The 26804-nt window shown below is 37.4% G+C and overlaps 1 protein-coding gene across 2 annotated transcripts in view; it reads left to right on the top strand.

Moving 5' to 3' along the window:
• The window catches only part of PAIP1 (poly(A) binding protein interacting protein 1), a 31539-nt gene extending 10504 nt beyond the window's left edge, over positions 1–21035 (top strand). The window contains exons 4-11 of one of the 2 annotated variants that reach the window (XM_011976454.1): positions 4160–4272; positions 8169–8280; positions 10235–10360; positions 11537–11643; positions 12203–12320; positions 13182–13236; positions 17408–17501; positions 19836–21035. In XM_011976454.1, coding sequence (XP_011831844.1) covers positions 4160–4272; positions 8169–8280; positions 10235–10360; positions 11537–11643; positions 12203–12320; positions 13182–13236; positions 17408–17501; positions 19836–19929 — 819 coding nt within the window. In that variant the 3' untranslated portion in view covers positions 19930–21035. The remainder of the gene's footprint in view (positions 1–4159; positions 4273–8168; positions 8281–10234; positions 10361–11536; positions 11644–12202; positions 12321–13181; positions 13237–17407; positions 17502–19835) is intronic. The other variant, XM_011976455.1, reaches the window with a different exon arrangement.
• Positions 21036–26804: the final 5769 nt, after the last annotated feature.

The raw sequence follows: 26804 nt of genomic DNA, 5'->3' as shown, positions 1-26804 counted from the left end.
GATCGAAGGGCAGAGCCAGACTGGATTGCAAGTTCACCTGTGTAGTCAAGGTTCTATAGGCAGTATTCACCTGTCTGGCCAAAGCTCTATACAGGCAGTGTAGTATAGAAGGTGATATGGGCACTGAAAAGGAAGGCTACATAAGTGCCACCCACCCAAGCAAACCCTGCCCCTTGTTTTGCAGGCTCTGAGATTAGCAGTACCAGAAAAGACTGCAATTCTTTTCTGCTATGTGTTGAATTGAATAGTAGTATTAGAGTAAGGGAGGAAAAAAATTAAGAGAATTTGCTTGCCTCATAAATAAGTCTTTAAAAAAAGAAAGCCAGACCATAAAACGTCCTGTCTTGAGTCTTAACATTTCTACTTGTCTTTGCTTTCTTTTAAAATTTAAGGATTTCATCTTAATTCCTTGAAAATCTAATTTAGTCAATTGAAATTGTTTCATTATACAACATTTAGTTTTGATCCCAGTATATTGGTCATTAACATATTAACACTTTTTTTTTTTTTTTTGATATGGAGCCTTGCCCTCTCTCCCAGGCTGGAGTGCAGTGATGCAATCTCAGCTCCCTGCAACCTCCACCTCCTGGGTTCAAGCGATTCTCCTGCCTCAGCCTCCCAAGTAGCTGAGATTACAGGTGTGCACCACCATGCCCAGCTAATTTTTGTATTTTTGATAGAGACAGGGTTCCACCATGTTGACCAGGCTGGTCTCAAACTCATGACCTCAAGTGATCAGCTTGCCTTGGTCTCCCAAAATGCTGGGATTATAGACATGACCCACACCTGGCCTCATTAATGCTATTTTAAAAGTGAAAAATACAGTAGACAACACTGGCTTAATACAAACTTAGTGTGAGACTGGTCAAAAAAAATGGGTCATGATCAGAAATGTAAACTTTAGGTTCTTTAATTCATTGCTACAAGAGCAACTCAAATTTGGAATATATGGAAGGGAGATTATAATGCAAATTAATGATTATTTTCTATCCTAATGTTTCATTTGGCTGCTTTTCCAAGTTATTCTGGATGGTTACTGGACCCCAAGACTACCTAGCCAACTGTCAGGTTTGAGGAAGTACCTGAGATGTTAGGAAGACAGAACTGCACGATTTGTTCTCATTTCTGCTTTTTGCCGATAAATGGATTGAAAAGGAATATGAGATAAGAAAATGAAACAAATATATTTATTTCTTGTTGCCTTTCTGGCTTCCTCCACTATTCAGTTTCAGTTACTCAGTAGTCTGCATTATACTTATTCAGGGCTGGACCAAAGGGTCAGTAACCTGATAAGCTTCAACTGTTTCTCTGATTGTCAAATATGTAGTCGATATACTTAATGTTTTAATATTCTATGATCAATGATGCATAGGTTTATCAATAGCTGCTAAGTTTCATTGAGGTAATTTATGGAAATGTACTCATAGCAACTAACAACAAGGACGTATTATAAAAGATGACAGATTAAACACACATTCAGCTTTGATATCTCCCAAACACCACTAAAATGACACTATGGGGATATTTAAAAGGCATATAAGGACAGAGAAGAGGAAAAAAAAAGCACTAGTTTTGAAGACTAGAAAGCAGGTGGGTGAGTGGTACCTGACTTGGCAGATCCAAGCCAGTGGTGGTAAAGCTGAGAATCACCCTGATTTGCAGTGCAAAACCTAAAAGGTTCTAGAATAAGGATGGAATGAGACTAAAAGGATTGCTTGAGAATCTAAAAAGTTAGACCATCTAGATCTTTTTACACTGACCAGCCAGTTTGAAATTTTGTTGTAACCCTTCTTATGAAATTAACAAAGGAGGTACTCTGTCAAAAAGAGGAATTATGCCATGGATGAAGACATGGGAACTAGGAAAAGGAACTTTACAGAAGAGACTAAGTGAACTGTCCAGATGATGGTTCAAAGGAGATCTCAAAACAATAATGGCATGCATAGTAGGTCTGAAGCAGCCAGGCTTCACTGGACTAGGTCAGAAGACTCTAGGAAAGACATAATAAGATGAGCACATGTGCTGTAAGATATGAGAAGAAATTTACAGACTAGTGAGTTTAGGGATAAATCAATGAGAAGAATATAAAAATGTAGGAAAAACTGAGTCTAGGGAAAACAAAGTTGTGCAGAAAAAAGGTAAAAGCAGTGTAATGCAAGATTCAGCTATAAATGAAAACACAGCAAATGAATAAAATCATAACCATACTGTGATAGTAGGAAACAGTAGAGTGGGGTGAAATTAAGCAGAGTGAAAGCTAAAAGCTCATCTTCCATGATGGGAAATTATAAGTCGAGTATCCCTTATCTGAAATGCTTGGGATTTCAAGTGTTTCAGATGTTGGATTTTTGTAGATTTAGCATATACAGTATATAATGAGACACCTCAGGGAGGATACCTAAGTATATTACAGCTGAAGGGGGTTGACAGGGTCTTTTTTCCTTTGGGGATGCTGAGTAAATTATGTGTTGTACACCTGTGTTTTGATGACCTGTCACATGAGGTCAGGTGTGGAATTTTCCACTTTTTTTTGGCATTATGTGGGCACTCACATTTTCTGATTTTGGAGGATTTTGGATTTTTGAACTAGGGATGCTCCAGTTGCAGTAAGAAATAAAAAAGCTAAAACATCTAAACTGAAAAAGTATGTAGTGTGGAGATAACACGGGTTAAAATATTTTTAGCTGAAGGAGTCAAAAGTGGTTGTCTTTGGGAGTAAAACTGGTGTGTAAGTAGGGAAGCAGGAAACTTGAATGACAAGCCTTGTGGAACTTGTCTTTAAATCATGTGTTATAACATTAAAAAGAAGCTAAAGGAAAACATGCAGTGCCAATAATGGGAAAAGTGTAAGTATGAACTTTAAGTCTTGGGTACCAGCTAAACATACATGATGTCAGGAGAAATCACTCTTTCTCCCTTAATGTGACATGTACTGGCCCCATGTGAGCAAGGAAATAATTAGAAATAAAAATTACTAAGTAGACCCAACATAGGGTCAGAGGGGCAGCAGGACATTTGTTAGATCTCGATTCTATGTTCGATTACCTTTGTGGCCAAATCCCGGAACTTTTTCTTTTTTTCTTTCTTCTTTTTTTTTTTTTTTTTTTTTTTTTTTAAAAGACGGGGCTTTGTTTTGTCATGCACACTAGAGTGCAGTGGCGTGACCACAGCTCACTGCAGCCTTGAACTCCTGCACTCAAGTGCATTCCACCTCAGCCTCCAGTGTAGCTGGGACTACAGTGCATGCTACCCTACCCAGCTAATTTTTAAAATTTTTTATAGAGATGGTAGTCACACTGTGTTGACTAGACTGGTCTTAAACTCATGGCCTCAAGTGATCCTCTGACCTTGGCCTTCCAGAGTACTAGGATTACAGGCATGAGCCACTGTCCCTGGCTTCTTAACCTTTTAATGTGTGTTTTCTTACCTTATATTAGATTGTAAACTATATTCTCCACTATTCTTTAGAAATTGCTATTAAACTTGCTGAACACTGCTTCAGTTATATCACACAATCTTTGATGTGTAGTGTTTTCTTACTGTCTTTTTTTTTTTTTTTTTTTAAGTAGCTTAGCTGTTTTCATTTCCTCTTTACCCAATCATTCTTGGAGTGTTCTTTAAATGTCAGTTGCTTGTGCCAGGTACCATTAATCACCTCTTTAAAGTCTAACTGAAGCTCAGAAAGGTTTATTGATATCCAAAGTCATGAAGAATGCCAGGGAATCTTGTCCTGGACTGCCAAACACTAAAGTCTGTGCTTTCCTGCCTCAAGAAGCCCCACTGCTCAACAATTGGGCAATATTCTCATTCATAATTGTCACTGTGCAGTTGCGGCCATGTACAGATTTTCTGCAAAAAAAAAATGGGTTAGCACAGGAGACATTGTCTCTTTGCTTTCTGGTAGCCTCAGGTAACTGATGGGTTTTTTTCTTTTTTTTTTTTTTTTTTTTTTTGAGTTTTTTTTTTGTGTGATGGTGGCTCTTGCTGTAAGGTTGGGAGGCAAAGTGAACTTAATTTCCTTAAGCTTAACAATGACAAAAGGCTTGTATATATGGTCAGTTTGGTGAGTCAATTTTTTTCTCTTTAGAATGTTGCTGTTAAGGATTTGCATTAATAATGATGTACCTATGTCATATGACACTTTTCTTCTTTTTAAAAGGCCACGTCTATCCCAAATTTCTCTTATATGGGAGCTCGCCTGTGTAATTACCTGTCCCATCATCTGACAATTAGCCCACAGAGTGGCAACTTCCGCCAATTGCTACTTCAAAGGTGAGTGTAAATGTGAAATTAAAGGAAAACTACTAAATATACTAGAATTTAACCATTCCTCAGACCATATATTATAGAAAGCTGCAGGAAAGAATAGGGCAGCCCATTCTTATGTGCATTATATTTGAAGTTTATAGTTCAATATACCAGTCTTTTTTCTGTAATGGTCTGTGAATTTGATTTGTGTTTAGAAAGGCCTTCCTTTTCCAAGATCTTAAAAATAAACACCTATGTAATTCTTATTACTGTGGTAGCTTTGGTTTGAATAAGGATTTAATTTTATTTAGATTAGAGTAAAAATGAATAATCCATTTTTCCTTATTGATTTGAACTGCCACTTTTATCACACTGCATTATTTGGGTTTTGATTCTGGATTTTCATTCCATTTATCACTTATTCTGTTCCTTTTTATTACCATACAATCGCTATTAAAAAACTTTTCTTTTTTTTTTTTTTTTTTTTTGACAGAGTCTCACTTTGTCTCCCAGCCTGGAGTGCAGTGGCACGATCTCAGCTCACTGCAACCTCTGCCTCCCAGGTTCAAGTGATTATTCTGCCTCAACCTACCCAGTAGCTGGGGCTGCAGGCACCTGCCACCATGCCCAGCTAATTTTTGTATTTTTAGTAGAGATGGGGTTTCACCATGTTGGTCAGGCTGGGCTCAAACTCCTGACCTCAGGTGATCCACCCGCCTTGTCTTCCCCAAGTACTGGGATTACAGATGTGAGCCACCCCCGCTGCCAAAAGCTACAATTTTTTAAAACATCTTAGGGTAATTATTGTTTTGTTCGTTTTCTGAAATTTCCCCCCCCCGAGACCAAGTCATGCTCTGTCACCCAGGCTGGAGTGCAGTGGCTCAATCTTGGCTCACTGCAACCTCTACCTCCAAGACTCAAGCGATTCTCGTGCCTCAGCCTCCCGAGTAGCTAGGATGATAAGTGCGTACCACCATGCCCGGCTAATTTTTGTATTTTTAGTAGAGATGGGGTTCACCGTGTTGGCCAGGCTGGTCTCGAACTCCTGACCTCAAGTATTCATCCACCTCAGCCTCTCAAAGTGCTGGGATTACAGGCATCAGCCACCATGCCCAGCCTGTCGAATATTCTTTGCTATGCTTGTTTCGTCCAATGAACTTTAGAATCAGTATTTGAAATTACACAAGTCTTGTTAGTATATGTTAGATATTTTGGAGATAATACTCAATTTATAAGCTAATTTAGGGAAAACTAGTTTTCTTATAATTTGATGTCTTCAATAACAAGGTTATCTTCAAGTTTATTATAGTTTGTCCATTAGTTTTTTTAAGTTACTTTTAATGGTTGCAAAGCATTCCATTGTGTGGTTAAACTGCAGTGGAACAGAATAAAGATTCTAGAAGTAGACCCCAGAGACCTTTGAAAATTCAAGCTGTTGATAAAAAGATAAATTGTGCTGGTAGCATAACTGGATAGTCATTTGGGGAAAAAAAGATGAGTTCCTGTGTCACTCTCTGTGCTAAAATCCCAAATATGTCAGAGACTTAAAAGTGAAATGATAGGCCGGGCGCAGTGGCTCACACCTGTAATCCCAGCACTTTGGGAGGCCGAGGCGGGTGGATCACGAGATCAGGAGATTCAGGCCATCCTGGCTAATATGGTGAAACCCCGTCTCTACTAAAAATACAAAAAAAAAAAAAAACTAAAAGTACTATATATATTAGCTGGGCGTGGTGGTGGGCACCTGTGGCCCAGCTACACAGGAGACTGAGGAGGAGAAAGACGTGAACCTGGGAGTCGGAGGTTGCAGTGAGCCGAGATCACGCCACTGCACTCCAGCCTGGGTGACAGAGCCAGACTCCGTCTCAAAAATAATAATAATAAAAATACTTGGAATGGCCCAAAACAGTTTCGAAAAATACAGATGACAAAGTTATAAAAAGATATCTAACCATACTTAAAGAAACACAAATTGTAGCTTCTGTAAAGATTCAAAGTGGGTACTTGTAGGTGGTGGGACGCCAGGAATGCTCACTCATGTTTTTCAGTGCTTCTCACCCGCCGCTGTGCCTTAGAGTTACCTGAATACTTAAAGCCGAGATCCTGTCTGAACCATTTGAAATTCTGGTGTAATTAGATGACGTGGAGCTAGGGCATGATTTTTTAAAGCTTCCCAAGTGATTCTACTGTATAGCTATGATTGAGACCCACTCTTCTATTCTCGTTGACTGTTACCCACCATATGTGCTTCTATAGTACTGTAATCCTGTCAAAGATAATAATGTAAAGAAAGCAGAGCATAATTCTGCTACCTCTTTAAAAAATATATACATACTTTGAAAAAGATGGAATGGAAGTTACCTTTCACAGCAGTTATCTCTTGTTTTTAGTGGTATTATAGGTGACTTTGTTCTTTTTACTTTTTCTGTTTTAACATTTCCAAAATAAATGTACATTTCTTTTATAATTGAAAATCTTTAGCTTAAAACGTTTGACTTTTCACCTCGTCAATTATGTAGGTATTTATGTTTGCATGTACATAATTGTTTCCTAATGTACAATCTGTCATAGCATTTTATGAAAAAAGTTATTTCATCAACTCTTGCCAACAAAGTTGTAACAGAAAGAAAAGCAGCCAACAGGTGTTTTTACATAACTGATTTGGCATTAATTAACAGATCTCTTCCATTATTAACCAGAATGTACTATCTATAAATATCCCAACTTTTTTCTGATGAGGAATTTAATATGTACAAGATAACAAATATCTTACCACGTTTGACTCAAACAGAAGATGTTGCTCAGTTAATATACCTTGTAAACATTGGAATTGGCCACATAAGCACAGTAAGCTCTGCTGGGGTTTCGTGGTTGACAAACTGACCCAGAGTCAATTACTGAACAAGAGGTAGTTTATTTTTTCTTTATTAAAAATTTTTTACAAAGTCAGCCTAAACTGGCTGCATGGAAACCATTCAGTACCCATAGCTTTTCCCTTTGTCTTTAAAAGGAAAACTGTCAAAACCAGTTTTATAAAACAAGTTACTTTCCCAGAGTTTTCTCACCTTATCAATAAAGATTAAAAATACTTAATAACAAAATGATAAACTTTTACAGTCCAGTTTTAAAATCTATTTTAGTAACAATATCTGACACCGTAATTCACTTATGAAGGCAGTGACAGGGTTATTGTGCCTAGTTTAGTTACCTTGTAGGAACTATGACTGACAATAAGCTCCAAGAAGAGGATTTCTTCTTTTTGTCATCTGTGTGAAGCAAATGGGTCAAGTCAGGGGCAAACAGAGCAAGGAAAAATCAGTTATTTGAAGCTGTCAGTCTCGTTGGAAATAGAGAACAAGTCCGGTGCTTTCTAATTGTGGTTTTAATGGGGGAATTTTTTCCTCACATGAATACTTCTCTGATACGTATAATGGAAATTACAAGAATAACGGACTTAATTCATTTTATTTTCAATTGGAGGCTGTGTGCGTGTGTGTGTGTTTGTCTGTATTTAAAGATCCTTTTCAAAGTTGTAGTATAAAAAAAATTTACAGAGACATGTAAAATCAGTGCTTTCTTAGTAAAAAACCTGTAAGACAAATAAGGTGAGGCTCCCTCTCCCTTCTTTGGTGCTGCCAGTATGCTGTGAATCTGATTATACGTGTGTTGCTTAAACATATTACAAATTTGATAAAAATAGTTGAAAATAAAACTGTCAGTTTTTTCAAACTGGGAGTCTTAGTACAAAAACATGGTGTATAATCTAGCCTCTTCAATAAGCAGTTTCTTTATTGTAGAAAGAGCATTGGGACATTGTCCTTGCCTCTTGCTGTGGACAACCAAACTGACAAATGGTTATCTTGTTTGACTATTTAAAAAGCAAAGCAATGTGAGATTATAAAAGATATGTCTTTAATTAGATGTCGCACTGAATATGAAGTTAAAGATCAAGCTGCAAAAGGGGATGAAGTTACTCGAAAACGATTTCATGCATTTGTACTCTTTCTGGGAGAACTTTATCTTAACCTGGAGGTGAGAAGTTTTTCTTTTGTTAAGTACTAACAAGGCCTGAGAACATAAGTTAATCTCAATGAGGAATTTGTGTTCATATTGTATTTTTACAACCTGAAGAGTGAAATGAAGGAGGAAAGAAAACATGTTTCAGCACCTACGTTTACTGGACCGTCTGTCCATAACATTTGCTCATGGGCAGGATGTTGGGAAATAATTACTGAGGTAAAAGTCTGCATGCTTTAGGAAGCTGTGGTTTACATGCAAATTTAAGTTCTTGAGATATCAACAGTAATATCTTTTTGAATTCTTGCATCTTATATGTTAATACGTTTAGTATGTTGACTTTCAGATGGTGGTTCAAAGCAATTTACTCTGCAGAACTCTGAGTGAAAAGAGAGACTAGGCTTTTCACTCTAATTCACCCAAATAGTTTTTAAAAAAATATTTATTTTTTTAATTGACAAATTATGGTACACAACACTTTGATATATGTATACATCGTAGAATGGCTAAATCAAGCTATTTAACATATGCATTATTTTACTTTTTTTGTTGTTAAGAACACTTAAAATTTTTAGCAGTTTTCATGTATACAATATATTGTTAACTATAGTCATCATGATGTACAAGAGATCTCTTGAACTTACTCCCCCTAACTGAAATTTTGTGTCCTTTGACCAACATCTCCCCAATCCCCCAACCCCTAAGAATAGTTATTTTTTGTCCTATTTTATATATTAATCTTCCACATAAAAATGCATTTGTACAAAGTCTACAGCTAAACGTATTTATAAATTTGGGTGGTATACTTAAGTATATGCTTGTTAGTAGGCAATAGAAGTGCTGCATTCAGCACAGCATTATTACTGTGTAATGGATTTGCTTGAATTTTTTTTTTTTTTTTTTGGCGGGGACAGAGTCTCGCTCTGTTGCGCAGGCTGGAGTGCAGTGACGTGATCTCGGCTCACTACAACCTCCACCTCCCAGGTTCAAGTGGTTCTCCTGCTTCAGCCTTCTGAGCAGCTGGGATTACAGGCATGTAACACCACGCCTGGCTGATGTTTATATTTTTAATAGAGTTGGGATTTCACCATGTTGGCCAGGCTGGTCTCAAACTCCTGACCTCAGGTGCTGCCCACCTCAGCCTCCTGGAGTGCTGGGATTACAGGCATGAGCCACCACGCCCAGCCTCTGCTTGATTTTTTAAATTAGTGAATCTCAGATATAAGCTTATACCTTCTTATACTCTGATTTGAGAACCTAAGATCATAAATGCCATAATATCAGAAACATCATAAGACAATGTGAATCTATCAAATGTGCATCTCAGTCATTGTATCTAAAAGGTCTATGTCCAGTCCAGAGCCTTACTATGCCTTTTTATCACAGGTGGACTTAGTTTTTTGAAAATCTTATGCCATGTTCTTTTTCAGTCTAATTTTTGTTTAAGCCAAAATATGAACAGCAGTCTAAAATAAGAATACTGTTGAGCATTTTCTATATGGAGATAATGATGCTAGGTCTATGGGGGATGTAAAGATAAGGTTTAGTTCCTGCACCTAAAATTCTTCTACCCAGTGATACAAGATACATATACCACTCTGATGCAAAATAGAATATTTTAAAATATTTTAAAAGCAGAATAAAATGCTGTGTGTTCAAAAAAAGTGGTAGCTGAACAAACTAGAGAAAGCTTTATGAAGCAGTAACATCAAAGTGGCCTTAAATTATGCTGACTCTGTGATAAATGGATATTAAATTTTACCCATAGCTTACCAGTTTTATTAGAGGTCTTAGTTACATATAAAGTAATTCTAAGTCTGTGAAGATATCAGAGTGTATTCCGATGACTTTTGTCATTTAGCTAAAACACTTATTTTGCCAATGCCTTGTTCATTTATGTATCTGTATTATATTTTGGCATCATTCCTTTTGTTTTTTTCTCTTTTTTTTTTTTTTTTGGTCCCAAAAGATCAAGGGAACAAATGGACAGGTTACAAGAGCAGATATTCTTCAGGTTGGTCTTCGAGAATTGCTGAATGCCCTCTTTTCTAATCCTATGGATGACAATTTAATTTGTGCAGTAAAATTATTGAAGGTAGGTTTTTTTTTTTTAATTATTTAACTAATTTACCTATTATGATTTAGAGGAAGGGAAGTCTGTATAGTATTCAAATGAATTTAAGATTAAGTTATTACTTTAAGGTAAATATTGACATTTTACTTTTTTCCAATTATTTTGGAAAAGCAATATATACTTACTATGTAATATATGAAGCAAGTTCAGAAGTGAAAAATGGAAGTCCTTTACACCATTTCCATTTGCAAATTCTGTCTTCTTCCCTTCTTATCTCTGTATATGTGCTCTTATTAAATAAGATCTTACTCTGTTTTGGCCTTTTTTTGTTTTTGCCACCTAATGAAACATCTTAAATTTTTCCATGGCACACACAATAAAAGAGGTATCTTTTATTGAATAACTTCCTAGTATTCTGTCGTATGCATATGCATTGTTTATTCATTCCATAACATTTATCAATGTTTATTGATGAATATTTGGATTATCTTCAGTTTAGCCACTACAACATTGCTTGTAATATTTCCTCTTGTCTTTATATGTGCAGATGCTTTTGTAGGTTAAATTCTTAAACACAGAGTTGGTGAGTCGATGAGCATATGTACTTTACGACAAGTATTGGCTAATTTGCCTTCCAAATGCTGAACCAGAGTATAGCCCCATCAGCAGAATGAGTACATCTCTTTCTACATGCTTATAGTGATGGATATAGTCAATCTTGGTTTTTGTTTTGTCATAGATGATTCTAAGCATTTCTTCATGTTTATTAGCCATTTGCTTATTACTTTCTATAGATTACCTGTTTAAATTCTTAACTCATTTATTTCCTGATGAAATGCGTGTTTGTGTGTTTTTTTTTTAATTCAAAGCTTCTATGTTGCATGTTGTATATTTCAAAAAAGTGATATGTTCATTAAAATCTAATAGCTTTTCTTAGTCATACAGGGAATATAAAAGTCATTGACATAAAACCCATGATTAAAGTTCTGCTATCGTTTATTTTTTTAGTTTCTCTCAGTGAAGAGAAATACAGAGGGCATAGAGATCACTGAATATTAGATGATAGAGAAGAATTAGGAATATTAAACTCGCTAAATTCATCTTGTTTAGGGAATGCTTGAACTGTTACTGATATCTTTTTAGAATTTCTGTAATACGCTATGGAATTTCTTATTTTACTGACACCTGCTTTTTTAGTTGACAGGATCAGTTTTGGAAGATGCTTGGAAGGAAAAAGGAAAGATGGATATGGAAGAAATTATTCAGAGAATTGAAAATGTTGTCCTAGATGCAAACTGCAGTAGGTAGGAAAAGAAGTAATGTAAATAGCCAGTACATCTCAATGTCTTGCTTTTTCTTTGGAGATTGTTTTTTAATTTGCTGTACTTCAGCAGGGTAGTTGATGGCTAATGGATATGGAAAAATACTTTCTTTAAAGGAATAATATTTTACCTATAGCTTCTGCTCACTAGACATTTTTGTGATAGACATGTGTCAGACATTTTTGCTTAGAAATTGAAAAAGCTAATTTTCTTATGTTAAAATATGAATTAAATGAAAAACAAAATCCAGATATTAACTGTCCAACAAATAAAAGTACTACTGTAAATAGAGTAGGAGACATAAAAATGTTGTTTGAAGGATAGCCACTGCCTTTAAGGTCCATATAGTTATAGTTACATGGAACATAATTCAAGGCTGTTTTTTTAAATGAATTTATGTCATATAGGAAATGTCTAGAAAGTCAAGGCCTCAGATGTACATGTTAAATTAAGAAAATAAAGTTTTAGGAATTTGAGATACTTTAGGGTCTGACAGCCCTTATGGTGGATACACTAACTCATTTTCAACTTCTTTCCACAGAGATGTGAAACAGATGCTCTTGAAGCTTGTAGAACTCCGGTCAAGTAACTGGGGTAGAGTCCATGCAACTTCAACATATAGAGAAGCAACACCAGAAAATGATCCTAACTACTTTATGGTATGCCACTGTTTGTATTTTAAGTTTTGCTTATTGCTTGAATTCAGTTTTGGAAATTTGAAGATCTACATAAAGCTGTTCTCAGAATTCAGTGCCTAATAACTGTCTTCACTGGCTTTGAGTGACATGGCAACCATCAGACTGGGTAAAAAAGAGAAGAGACCTAGAATTCTCCAGTGAAAGGGTGGACTAGAGAAAGATATATCCAGTGGCAAGAGAGATTGACAAGGCTTGGACTTGAGCACAGGGATGCCAGGAAGCAGCTTTTCCAGAGAATTCATAACCAAGGACCTGCATCTCAGACTTTTACTTTGCATGTTGTAGTAAAGAAAAATAAAATAAAAATGGTTGGCCAGGCGTGGTGGCTCACACCTTTAATCCCAGCACTTTGGGAGGCCGAGGCAGGCAGATCACCTGAGGTCAGGAGTTCGAGACCAGCCTGACCAACATGGGGAAACCCTGTCTCTACTAAAAATACAAAATTAGCTGGGTGTGGTGGTGCACACGCCTGTAATCCCAGCTACTCGGGAGACTGAGGCAGGAGAATTGCTTGAAGCCAGGAGGCAGAGGTGGTGGTGAGCTGAAATCATGCCATTGCACTGCAGCCCAGACAACAGAACAGTTCACTGAAAGACAATAGACAGCACCGTTAGAACCACAAGAAATTGAGATAATAGAATGGAAATCTGAAAACCATAGACTTTCTCAGTGAAATGAAAATGGCTACTAGGAAGTTAGGTTCTTTTGCTTGTTCTTGCATTATCAGGTGCAGATGAGTGACATCAGCCATGCTTCATTATTTTACTTATAAAAATCTATTCTGAAATGATTACATATTTTTATCACTTTGATTCATCCTAGAACGAACCAACATTTTATACATCTGATGGTGTTCCTTTCACTGCAGCTGATCCAGGTATGTTGTCTCACAGTCATTCCCTCCTCCCAGTTGTGTGGTAAAGTAGTAAATTTACAGAAAACCACATCCTCACCAGCACAAAATTATAACTTTTTGATGTCTTCACATCATTCTAAAATACCGGTGTAATGGTTTGTCTAATATAGAATGCTCTTCATAGTGACCACTTGAACCATTTCAAATGAAAGTCTGATTCCACATATAATGTCTTGTCACCTAACAACAGAGGATGGGAAGGATTCTCAATTAAATGCAGCTATTTTAATTTTATATTTCCTTTAACATTTTTTTATAATCTTAAATTTTCAGGTGATTAGATGGAGGGGAAAGACGGTTCTAGTTCACCACATAGTCAGCAACATATGTTAATATGGGTTAATACTTGTCGACACGAAGAATTACACATTTCATTAATACTTGGTGTGTGAGAATTAATTAAAATCGAAATCTCTGCACATTTCCTCTTCCAGAAGAGGATCATTTATAGAAAGATTGCCTTAATTGTAATAGATGGGACTGTAGAGTGAGGAAGAGAAATTTTTCCCATTTGGTACAAACTGCAACCAGCTTATGGTTGGAATTTTTTCATTTGTTTCCTCCGGATTCCAAGCATTGACTGTCCTGTGTCTCTAGCACAAAGAAGTTTCTTTAGGGCAAGGGAGTAGAATTAAGTTATACGTTATGGGCATCTTAAACTTCACTAAATGTTACTAAATTGTTTTCCAGCATGATTATGCCACTTAACATTCCCATCAGCAGCACATGAGGGTTCCTGCTCCTCATCTTTGGCAATACTTTTTATTAAACTTAATTTTTATCCATCAGATTGTATGAAATTCTATCTTGCTGACACTTTATTTTCCTGACAAGTTATATTGAAGTTTTCTTGTTCCTGTTGACCTTTTTGATTTCTTTCTTTGAGAATTGCCTGCTTATACTCTTTGCTCATATTTCTGTTGGATCATTTGTCTTACTGCTTTGTAATTACTTGTGTAGTCTAGAAAAAAGTGATTCTTAGCTGAGGGTTTCGGTTACCTTCTTTCTCTTAGTATTTGGCTGTCTTTGCATTTTGTTTGTAATGTCTTGTCATGTAGAACCTTTGAGTTTTAATGTAAACAAAATTTCAGTCTTGTTTCTACTTTCTGTGGTTTGGCCGGGTGCGATGGCTCAAGCCTGTAATCCCAGCACTTTGGGAGGCCAAGACGGGCGGATCACAAGGTCAGCAGATCGAGACCATCCTGGCTCACCCGGTGAAACCCCGTCTCTACTAAAAAATACAAAAAACTAGCCGGGCGAGGTGGCGGGCGCCTGTAGTCCCAGCTACTCGGGAGGCTGAGGCAGGAGAATGGCATAAACCCAGGAGGCGGAGCTTGCAGTGAACTGAGATCCGGCCACTGCACTCCAGCCTGGGCGACATAGCGAGACTCCGTCTCAAAAAAAAAAAAAAGAAAGTTTCCTTACCACTTCTATTTGCTTCTAAAAATCATTGTTGCTTTTTATATTTAGGTCTTTAATCTACCAGTGCAATTTTTATATAGGAGGATATCATAGGAATTAAGTATCTTTTCCATTGCCTGTTGTCTCAACAATAGGTATTAAGCCATCCTTCCTTTCCTAGTTATAATAAGCCCCCTTTGTTGTATACCATGTAACTCTTCTATAAAATTGTGTGTCTTATTCCTGTGTTTGTGTGAATCTTTTTTTCTGTTAATCTCTTTCTATGCCAATACTACACTTAATTATTTTTACCTTACTGTGAATCTTGCTATGTCTAGTAAGACAAATCTTTCCTCTTATTCTTAAAAATTACCTTGATTTATTTTGATTGTTTTTGTCTAACCTGTTTGTTTCTAGTACTGTTTGATTTACAGAAATTCAGTTTGGTTTTTCAGTTTCTTTTCAAGGAAAAGAAGTAATATAGACAGCCAATAAATCTGTTTCTTTTTCTTAAGGGTTTTTAAATCCCCTGTACTTCGTGAAAGTAAATGAAATCTTAGTTTTACATAAAAATCAAGCTGAATTTTGTTTCTGCATTTTGTTCTAATAATCTTGACCTTTTCTCAGTTTCAAGTTAATTTTTCTCATTCTAAACATGCTTACTTCTGTTTTATATTTTTGTTTTGTCATCTTAATTATAACCCTTGTTATTTCTGATCATCACACATAAAATTTTTGCCTTAACTGTCTTTCTTAAACTTTTAGTTGGAAATGATTTCAAACTTACAGAAAAGTTACAAAAGTAAAATTGTACAAGGAGTACCTTTTACCCAGGTGTACTTTTTGTTAACGGTTATTTGCTTTATCATTTGTGCTCTTTCCACACACTTTTTTTTTCTTTTTTTCTTTTGTTTTTTAGAGACGGAGTCTCACTCTGTTACCCAGGCTGGGGTGCAGTGACACGACCTCAGCTCACTGCAACCTCCACCTCCTGGGTTCAAGCAATTCTCCTGCCTCAGCCTCCCGAGTAGCTGGGATTCCAGGTGTGCACCACCACACCCGGCTAATTTTGTTTTTTTTTTTCTTTAGTAGAGACAGGGTTTCACCATGTTGGTCAGGCCGGTCTTGAATTCCTGACCTTGTCCACACATTTTTTTTTTCTTAAACCATTTGAAGTTTCATATTAATATGACCCTGATTGAATGCTTCAGTGCTTTGTCTTTTTTTTTTCTCATGAAAAACACTATGACTTGGATTATAGGAACCTCTATCCAAAATGGTTTTACATTTGCTTCTGCCAGGAGCCACAGAGTACGTATCACTGACTTGGACAAATTTTTTATTTTCTTGTCATAGGGGTTCTTTATGTAGGTAGTAGGAATTTGAGGTGCAGGCCCATTGTTAAAAATTCTCTGGGGAACCAGTTTCTACAAAGTGCTCTGTCCCTACTCCAAACCCAGGCAGAGACGATCAAGCTTTCCTGCTGTCTCGCTTAGATAAAACGCCACTGAGATATTTTTGGGGTTTTTTCCTGATTCTCCTTTTGTTTAAGATACTAGCCTTTTGAGGGCCCCAAGTTTGTGCAGGTGAGGTGGGCATGGAGCATGGATTTCATCTTCCTGTTTCACATGGGGCCCAAGACCTTGCTTTCTGACTTTCTGTGGGTTTTAAAATCCAAGCCCCTTAGTTACTGAGACCAACATCACCTGTGAGCCTCCCAGCTGCGGCAGCTGCAGTTTATGTATGGCTTTCAGTTCCTTCTTCATTTGTGACCTGATGACTTGGTTTTTCTTTTCTGTGAACTCATCTATACATTTAAAAGAATGTCTTAGCTAGTACCTGAAGCATTTGTAGCAGGAAGGTTTTATTGTTAAAACTGTCTCTAAATTGTCAAAATTGACATGTATCAGCATGTCCCTAGCCCTTGAAGCTGGAGTTAGAGTTTTATACAGACTGACACAGTCTTGGAAAAACATGGCTTTTACACAGTCTAATATAATTGCAAAATTTCCATTGGCTTCTGTTCATAAGAAACTAATTATAAGATAACTAGTCTTAATATATACGGATTCATTTTTTTTTTATTCAGAGGTTAGGACTTCATAAAGAAATACTTTCCTTAAAAGGTACCCAGTAACTCTTCCTAAGACAATTGGCAGATAGCTGTGATATCACCAGTATTACTTTGGAGGATCCAATGAAGGGAAAGTTGGCAGAGCTGAAACATTTACCAGGTAGCTGCCTTCCCCATCTCTCTGGGAAGAAAGGGAAGGAAAATCACCCATTGTCAAAACTTTTGGTAGGTTAACCTCATCTGAGCAACAGAGACCATTTGCTGTTACCTGCTTACTTTACCAGATAGCTTTCTTTACTTCCTTGTGGAGGAGTTCAGGGGGAGCTGGAAACCAGTAATATTTGATTAATATCTTTCCAATGAAAGGAAAAACAGGAGTATGGAAGAACTGTTCTTCCCCAACAGTTATATAACCATTATTCTGTCTGATGGAAAGCAGCAGTAGAGAATGTCAACAGTACACATTGGCCATGAATGTACATCACCTACAATGGCTTTGATTTCCAACTTATATTTATAGTACTTTATGTAATTACTTTAAGATTTCTGAGCATGCAAGGGGGCAAAAGTCATAATATTTAAAAACATTTAGGGGTGATTGGTCATTTCATGTGATATTTTTTCAGCATTTAGTTTTTCTCCTATGTTGTCTTACAGATTACCAAGAGAAATATCAAGAATTACTTGAAAGAGAGGACTTTTTTCCAGATTATGAAGAAAATGGAACAGATTTATCCGGGGCTGGTGATCCGTAAGTTTTCTTTACTTACTAACTTTGTGAAATTTCCATGTCTGATTTGTAGGTGGAGATTAGACAAAGTAGCTCATGAAAGAATGGTGTCTGGGGCCAGGCGCAGTCGCTCACGCCTGTAATCGCAACACTTTGGGAGGCTGAGGAGGGCAGATCACTTGAGGCCAGTTCAAGACCAGCCTGGCCAACATGGTGAAACCCTGTCTCTACTAAAAATACAAAAATTAGTCAGAATCACAGCTACTCGGGAGGCTGAGGCACGAGAATTGCTCGAACTTGGGAGGCAGAGGTTGCAGTGAGCTGAGATCTTGCCACTGCACACTCCAGCTTGGGAGACAGAGCTAGACTCTGTCTCAAAAAAAAAAAAAAAGGCATTTTGATATTTTGATTTGATAGTGCTATGTGGTAGTGGTTATGTGTTAAAAATTTTCAGAAAATTGTATTAACTCACAGACTAGTTCTGAAAAATGTATAGTTGAGGAAAATAACCATTAAAATATAGTATGCCTAAGCATAATTATTTTTTAAAAATAGATTCTATTGTATCCAGACTTCAAGAAGTTCTAAAACGTACTGTAAGATCGTGGGCAACTTCTGTGTCTGCTTCTCCGTCTATAAAATAAGAATAGTAGTACCTGTCCTTGAGTCTTTTTTTTTTTTTTTTTTTTTTTTGGAAAACTACATGAGAATACATAAATACTTAGCCTTCTGGCACACAGTAGATGGCTCAAATCTTAGCTATTAAAGGATAAGAGTGCAGAAAACAGATTACTATGTAAAAATGTTTGAACTGATAAGATGTTAATTATAGGACTGTTTTTATATCTGTTTCTTCACCTGCCACTCTAATTAAAGATCCCTTTAACATATTACTCAATTACCATCAGATTGCACTACATTTTCTTATAGAAGGACCAGGAACTTGTGAGGTTTAGTCCCAACTCCGTTAACAACTTGTGTATATTTGGACAAGCTACTTAGTTTCTTTTCTTCCTAAGTAGGAGATGGGAGGGAATAAATTATATCTTGAACTTATTTTTTTTTTTTAATATCTCATCTCCTGTGTTGTAGATTTTTTTAAAAAGTGAACCACTTTTATTCTAGTGATATTTTAATTATGGGTCAGTTTGAGATCTAGAAATACAATTGTTGCCATACTTCTAAATCCTAGTTTAATAGAAAACAAAAAAATACAGGGATTTAAGGACCCAGGCATAACTAGGAAAGTTCCGTCTACCTGGGTATACCGCTGGAAGATAAAGTTGTTCTTGGCATTGAACTTCAGGTTATCCTCTTAAGTTTGTTTGGTAAGCATCATATTCTCTTGCCCTAATGAGCTCATGGTTATTTAAACACATTGCCCTGTATTAGAAATGGGGAAGAAACAGAAAAGAACTCATCAGCAGTTGGTAGGATTGGCAAGATTGTTTTTTCATGCTTGTAGGTGGAAGGGATTGGATTATTGGAGGGGTGGGGAAAGTGTAGATAGAATCATGTTGTGGAGGAAAAGCATAGAAAAGGGGGCAAGACCTGGAGTCAAATTCTGGGCCCGCCACACACTTAAAATTTTACATTGTTCGTTTAACCTTCCAGAGTCTCTCTATTTTCCATCTCCAAAATGAAGATGATCATAATGCGTATCTTTTTAAGATGGCTATGGACATTCAGTAAGAATGTGTAGATTAAATCCTTAATTGTACACTTTAAATCTTTCCCCCCGTAATTAACTATGGGAAACCTTGCTTTCCACCATTTTAAACTACCTAATAGTTGAAAAAAAATCTGGAATAGATGATCTCAAAAGTAGCTTCCTATGAAAATCTGATTCCAAATAAACGGGAATGTGACTAAATTGTCATCATGGGAATAACCCAGCAGAAATCATAGCAGGAATAGCACTTTCTGTTATTAAGTAGACATAAAATATTAGTGCATCACTAGAGGTGAATGGCATATTTGAAATTATGTTCTATTAATAGTTATATTCTAATTGTTTATTGGTAAGGTAAATTTATTAATATCAATCTTGAGCCCCAAGTTTATATGTCAAGCCTTTGATTAACTTTCAAGTTACAGAATTTAACTTATGTCTAAAAGTATATATATGCTTTACTGTAATTTCAGATACAAGGGACTCAGAATCTGTAAATTTTTACCTATCAAATTAAGCATTTGGTTGTCCAAAGACTGCCATTAATGTAATTCTAAAGTTAGGCTTGTGTTCTATATAACTCAGTCTAGGAAAATTGTATTACATTTTTTTTTCATGATTTAGCATCTTATTTTCTGAATTGAAAAACCTTACACTCTTATGAATCATCTTTGCTTTTACAGATACTTGGATGATATTGATGATGAGATGGACCCAGAGATAGAAGAAGCTTATGAAAAGTTTTGTTTGGAATCAGAGCGTAAGCGAAAACAGTAAAGTTAAATTTCAGCATATCAGTTTTATAAAGCAGTTTAGGTATGGTGATTTAGCAGAACACAGGAGAGCAAGAAAATGTGTAACACCTATACCAAATTAAGGATGCTGAGTTATGTTACTAATGTATGCAACTTTAATTTTGTTTAACACTATCTGCCAAAATAAACTTTATTCCCTATAACTTAAAATGTGTATATATATAAAATAGTTTATTATGTACAGTTAATTCTACTGTTTTGGCTGCAATAAAATCGATTTTGAAATAAATGAAATGTTGAAAATTTTGCTAGTTGGTTAGATGCTTATCCTTTAAATTCTACTTTTCTTGAGGAGAAAAAGTCTTCGTCTGGAAATACATATTACTGCAAAAATGTAGCATCCTTTTTTAGGTAGGAGTATTATGGCTTTCATTTTAGTTTTTACGTTTAGTGTCCCAATGAATTGAATTTCCAATATGAATCATAATCTTGAAAATCTTTAGCACTAAAGTCTTGGAATGTATCAACAACTGACTTACATATGCAGATGCTATTTGATACCAGGGGCTTTTTAAATGTCATGGGGCGGCGGGGGGAAAAAACCCTAACTTGGTGAACTCCCAACTAAACAACCAAGACTTCACTGAAGATTTATTCCAATTCTAGAATTGTTTTTTTTTGTTTTGTTTTGTTTTCTCAGCTGACCAAATTCATTACTTTAAAGCCTAGAACATTATTCTGCTTTATTTATATGGCTTTCTCACTTTTATTTTGTAGCATGGGTTGCATCGACTTTTTTACTAGAGAATTTTACTAGATATTTGTCATTCAAGTTTTCATCTGCTTTATAATTGATACACCTTGAGGGTCACTTTTCTAATACTTTTACTATAATGTGGTACCACCTCAGCCCTAATAAATAATATTTTTACCTAATGTCAGATCTTTTTCCAGCTAACTAAAAATTAAACTATGTACAAAAGGATTGCTTGTAAATATGCATGTAAATAGTTCTGTTAATAACCCACTGTTTTACATTTGGTACATCTGTGTCTGCTAATACAGTTAGCTTTCTCACTTTTCTGCTTGTTTGTTCAGTCTGAATTAAAATTAGACTTTGAAAATAAAGCTTAAATAGTTCTGTTTCCTCTAAATTTTTGAAGTAGTATCTGGTATTTTAAATAATTTGCTGTTGAACTTGTTTATATGACATAGAATTTACTTAATGGTTTGAAATCAAATCAGAAGATATTTTATTCATTCTCTGAATAAGAATTCATTAACAAGTCTACCTTGAAAAACTAGCAAATATAAGACATTAAAACTTTAAAATTCCTTCTGTAAAGGAAATATGTATGTAATTGTGGTTTTCAGAAGTTGTAGTAATAAATATTTTTTTCAAAATGGCTCCTGTAACATGGCAGCTATTAACATAATCTGCAGTTCTCTAAAGATAGCACTGACTATAATATTGGAGGGAGAGGACATGTAGAGAAGGGGTGGTACCTTAGACCAGGGACAAGGAATGCTAACTGCATATACTTGAAACTTCTAGCAGCTGCTCTGTGAGTAACCATCCAGTATTTGCTCTACTCACAGTAGCTACCAACAAAATCAGTATCTGTTCCCGGTATTACTAATGCTTAATTTTTAAAAAAGCACAGAAACCTAGCGTCTTAAAACAATCATTTTATTATGCTCGTGGACTTATATGGTTCAGGAACTTGGAGAGAGTACAATGGGGATGGCTTTTCTCTATTCTATGATGTCTGAGGCCTAGGCAAGGAAAACTAAGGGCTGAGGGTAATTTGAACATCTGAGAGCTATAATCATCTGGATTCATGGTACTGAGATGACTTAAAGCCAAGACTAGATTGGAATGGTTCACCAGAATTGTATACACTTGTCCATGTAGCTTGGACTTCTAACAGCATGTTGCCTGGATTCTGAAGGGCCATTTCAAAAGACCCAGAAAGCAGCTGCATTTGGAAGTTATACGGCATTAGTTCCATTATATTCTCTTGGTCCTAAGGGACTCACTAAAACCATATCAGATAGGAGGCCATCAAGGAGCATGTGGCCATATTTTAAAACTGATGGCTTGAGCCTGGTGGTCTTTGGTTGACCAGACTTTGCATAATTGACTACAACAGTACATAATGAAAGGAAGAGTTGCCCCTGTCCACAATTGTTGGCCTTTAGAATTGTCATGCCTTAAATAGAAACATGTCAGTAAGTCTTGAGGAAAGATCATTTTCCAATGAGCAAGGACACAGAGCTGCTAGTAAATATAATCTTGTGTCTGGCAACAAAACGCAAATATTGGTCTTAACCTAGAAGTCATGTCATCAACTCTGACCCTCTGTCTTTATGTTGTTAATGCTCTCCAGCCGTAGACTACCAGGAACACACCTGTACCTGAACATGTTGAGCTTATTGGGTTTTGTTTTTGTTTGCTTTTTTTTGTTTTTTGAGGCAGAGTATTGTTCTTGTTGCCCAGGCTGGAGTGCAGTGGCGTGATCTCAGCTCACCTCAACCTCCACCTACCAGGTTCAAGCAATTCTCCTGCCTCAGCCTCTCAAGTAGCTGGGATTACAGGCATGCACTACCATGCCCAGCTAATTTTGTATTTTTAGTAGAGACTGGATTTCTCTAGGTTGGCCAGGTTGGCCTCGAGCTGCCAACCTCAGATGATTTGCCCATCTGGACCTCCCAAAGTGCTGGGATTACAGGTGTGAGCCACCTCGCCCAGCCTGAGCTTATTGTTGCAGTGAAGAACATACACCTTGTGGGAGTTGTGGGGTGCATCACTAAGAGTGTGTTACAAAGAAACTGTGATAGGATTTGGGCTTTGGTTTGGTGATTGGGGGATGGTCTAAGAAACTTGAGGTTCACTCTAGGCTGGGTCTTGCCAGAAAGCAAGCTTAATTCTATAATTAGGTACTTTATTAAATCTTTAGGGAGGCCAGATGCATATGGATTAAGTTGTACTTTAGGGGGAAAAATCATTCACATTTAATGAGAGGAGGATGTTTGGTATGAAAGTAAACTCTAGGACTCAAAAAGTGGCTTAAACTGAAAAAAAAGCTCCACCACTGACTGTCAGGGGGACAGGCAGATAAAGGCAGCTGCAAAGTTAACATGAAATTGTTGGGTCCTGCAGCAGCTATAAAATACCATCATGACTCCCTCCTTATGTGACCACTGCTTTGCTGGCTATGACACCCTTAGACTTACTTTGCTATAACCCATCTACTACTGGGGATATCCAGTTGCTAAACTTGCCCTCACCTCATTGCAGCACCCTAGTTAATTCTCACATCTAATCTTGCTACAAAAATAGCATCCAACGCAGAACTGGTCTCCTTTCCCTTATAGCTTGCTCAGAACCCTACATTGGGAACCCAAACCTTACCAAAGATGGCACCCCCTGCCCTTTTGTGGAATGCACCATCTTTGCTGCTTCTGGTTCCCTTGCTTGCAAATCAATAAATGATTTTGTCAGAAGACAGGCTTGAGCCTGGTGATGTTTGGCGGACTAGACTTCAGCAGATGTAAATAAATTAAGCTCACGTATGCTGCTGCTGTATTGTGTCAGCCTGGCAAAATACTAGCCCTGGATGAACCCAACACTACTGCATCCTTGCAGGTGGAGGTCATGTTTCTGGTAGGTTTTTATCACTGTAAATTCATGTTCAGCACATTGAGTTAGGCTGTCAGTACTGCCAACAATCTTAATGTGCTTCTCTTCAATCCTTCTGTAACTATTTCAAACCCTTTTCACTCTAAAGGCTCTTTCACCCCGTAACTAATTACTTCGCAGGGAAAAAACAAAAAAACGTGATACCCATGTACACAAATGCATCTGCATTCACTTCATCCCTCCTCTTCCTGTACAGGAAGAATCCCTCCTCTTATTAAAGGCCAGTTATTCAACATGTGCTGGAATCCTATCTCCTCTCGTTCTCTCATGGAGTCTGTTGTTACTTGGTCTGTATTTTTCCTCTCTTTCTCCATTCGCTCTTTCCATGGATTGTTGAACACGCCATTCTCATCAGAAGAAATCTGCTTCTCATATTTCTCTCCAACCACAGTCCTATCTCTGCTTCACAGTCGGACTTCTCAAGTGTCTTCCCATGTTTTCCATGTCCTTGCCTCCTATTTGCGCTTAAAACCCACTATGGCTCCTGCCCCCAGTATATACAGTGGCCCTCACTAGAGTCACCAATGACCTCTATGTCACCAAGTTCTGGAGAGACTTCATTCTTAGCTTATCCTATGGCAACATGTGACATTGTTAAGTAACACTAAAATTGAAAACCTCAGGCCGGGCATGGTGGCTCACACCTGTAATCCCAGCACTTTGGGGGGCCGAAGGCCGAGGCAGGTGGATCATGAGGTCAGGAGATCGAGACCATCCTTGCTAACACGGTGAAACCCCGTCTCTACTAAAAATTCAAAAAATTAGCCGGGCATGGTCGGGGGCACCTGTAGTCCCAGCTACTCAGGAAGCTGAGGCAGGAGAATGGCGTGAACCTGGGAGGCGGAGCTTGCAGTGAGCCGAGATTGCACCACTGCACTCTAGCCTGGGTGACAGAGTGAGACTCTGTCTCAAAAAAGAAAAAGAATAAACCTCTAGGCATTTAGGACACAGTTAACTTGCTTTCTATCTTTATGCTGTTCCTCATCAATGCTTTTGTGGGCTTCTCTTCCTTTACCTAATCTGTACAGACTAGTGTTCTTCAAAGTTCAGTCCTAAACATTTTCTCGTGTCACAATAGTCTTGGACTATGTCATCCTCTCCTGTAGCTTCAGTTAGCAGCTATCAGCCAGTGACCTCCAGATTTGTTTCTATCTCCTGATTGCAGACCTTTACTAATTTACCATTTCCACCATGTGAACTAACAAAATTTAAATCATGCTATCACTAAATTTGCTCTTCCTTTTAACATCCCCCTCATCAGTAGCACTGCCACCTATCCACTTGTCCCAACCAGAAACCCTGGCGTTGCCTATGACTCCTACCCCTCCCTTAGCCCCAAAGTTCAACCATCACCAAATATAGAGTCAGTCTCCTACATATTTCTTGGAGCTGTGCTCGTCATCTTCACTGCCCAGGTCCTGCGTCCAAGCTGCCATGATCTCTACTGTTGCTTTTTCAAAAGCCTTCTACTGGGCTATCCATATCAACCCTTGCATCCTATAATCCTTTCTCCACTTCGCAGTTCCAAGAATCTTTCTAATGTACAAATAGCATCACAAAACTCTGTAGTAGACAGGATTTCTATATAGGAGGTTCTTAGACATTGGAAGGTAAAAGGTGGGGGTGGAAAAGGACTTAAGTTAGCATTATATAATACAAACATGTTACAGGTCAATGAAAACGTGATCATCTAAGGAGGCCTTTATTTACACCTCATGTAAGATATCAATTTGCATATCAGCCTTTTTAAAATGGAGGTAAATTAGAGGTTTAGGTTGCCCCCATCCTGTGGTGCTGCCACGTTTGCTTAAACACCTTGTTTTTTTGTTTCACTTTGTTTTGTTTTGAGATAGAGTCTTGCTCTGTCGCCCAGGCTGGAATGCAGTGGCATGATCTTGGCTCACTGCAACCTCCCCCTTCCAGATTCAAGCAATTCTCCTGCCTCAGCCTCCTGAGTCGCTGGGATTACAGGTGCCTGCCACGATGCCCAGCTAATTTTTGTATTTTTAGTAGAGATGGGTTTTCACCATGTTGGCCAGGTTGGTCTCAAACTACTGACCTCAGGTGGTTCGCCTGCCTTGGCCTCCCAAAGTGCTGGGACTACAGGTGTGAGCCACCAGGCCCGGCCTACTTAAACACCTTGTAATAAACAATTATACCTCAATAAAGCTGTTTAAAAACAAACACAAAACACAACTTGGCCAAAAATAGAGACCTCTTTTTTTCCTAATTTGGTGTCAGAGAATATAAATTTTGAGTCCATAAATCCCTAATGTTCCGTAGTCTGCCTGCCTACCTCTATATCCCACTCCAGGAATCCCTCCCATTCAGGCCTGTTTCCTCCCTAACTATGCTTAAACCACACTTGCTTTCTTTCAGTCCTTTTAAAGGGAAAGCTCTTTTCCCTTGGGCCTCACAGCCTTAACACAGGGACCTTAACCTCTGCTTGAAATACTTTTCCCCCTACTTTACCTGACTAACACGTACTTAAATTTCAAACTTCAGTGGAAATATTTTCTCAGCTTAGGTTAAATCTGCTCATTAGAGGTATACCATGGAGATATTGCTAGTTCCGTTCCAGACTACCACAATAAAGCAAATATTGCAATAAAGTAAGTTGAGAATTCTTTGGTTTCCCAGTACGTATAAAAGTTATGTTTATACAATACTGTAGCCTATTAAGTGTGCAAAAGCATATTTTTTAAATGTACATACCTTAATTTAAAAATTCTTTATTGCTAGAAAATACAAATGATCATATGAGTCTTCAGTGAATTGTAATCTTCTTGCTGGTGGAGGGTCTTGCCCTAATGTTGATGGCTGTTGACTGATTCGGGTGGTGGTTGCTGAAGGTTGGGACAGCTGTGGCAATTTCTTAAAATAAGCCAACAATGAGGTTTGCCTCTTCCTTTCAAGAAAGAGTTATCTAGCATGCAATGCTGTGTGATAGCATTTTAATCACAGTAGAACTTCTTTAAAAATTTGAGTCAATCATCTTAAACCCTGCTGCTGTTTTATCACCAAAGTTTATGTAATATTCAAAATCCTTTGTTGTCAACAATGCTCAGCATCTTCACTAGGAGTAGTTTCCATTTCAAGAAATTACTTTCTTTGCTAACCCATAAGAAGCAACTCAGGCAGGGTGCCGTGGCTCATGCCTGTAATCCCAGTACTTTGGGAGGCTGAGGGAGGTG

The sequence above is a fragment of the Mandrillus leucophaeus genome, unplaced genomic scaffold, assembly GCF_000951045.1.
Source record: "Mandrillus leucophaeus isolate KB7577 unplaced genomic scaffold, Mleu.le_1.0 Scaffold1660, whole genome shotgun sequence".
In the NCBI taxonomy this organism is placed as follows: domain Eukaryota; kingdom Metazoa; phylum Chordata; class Mammalia; order Primates; family Cercopithecidae; genus Mandrillus; species Mandrillus leucophaeus.
This window is presented reverse-complemented; position numbering and strand designations above follow the sequence as displayed.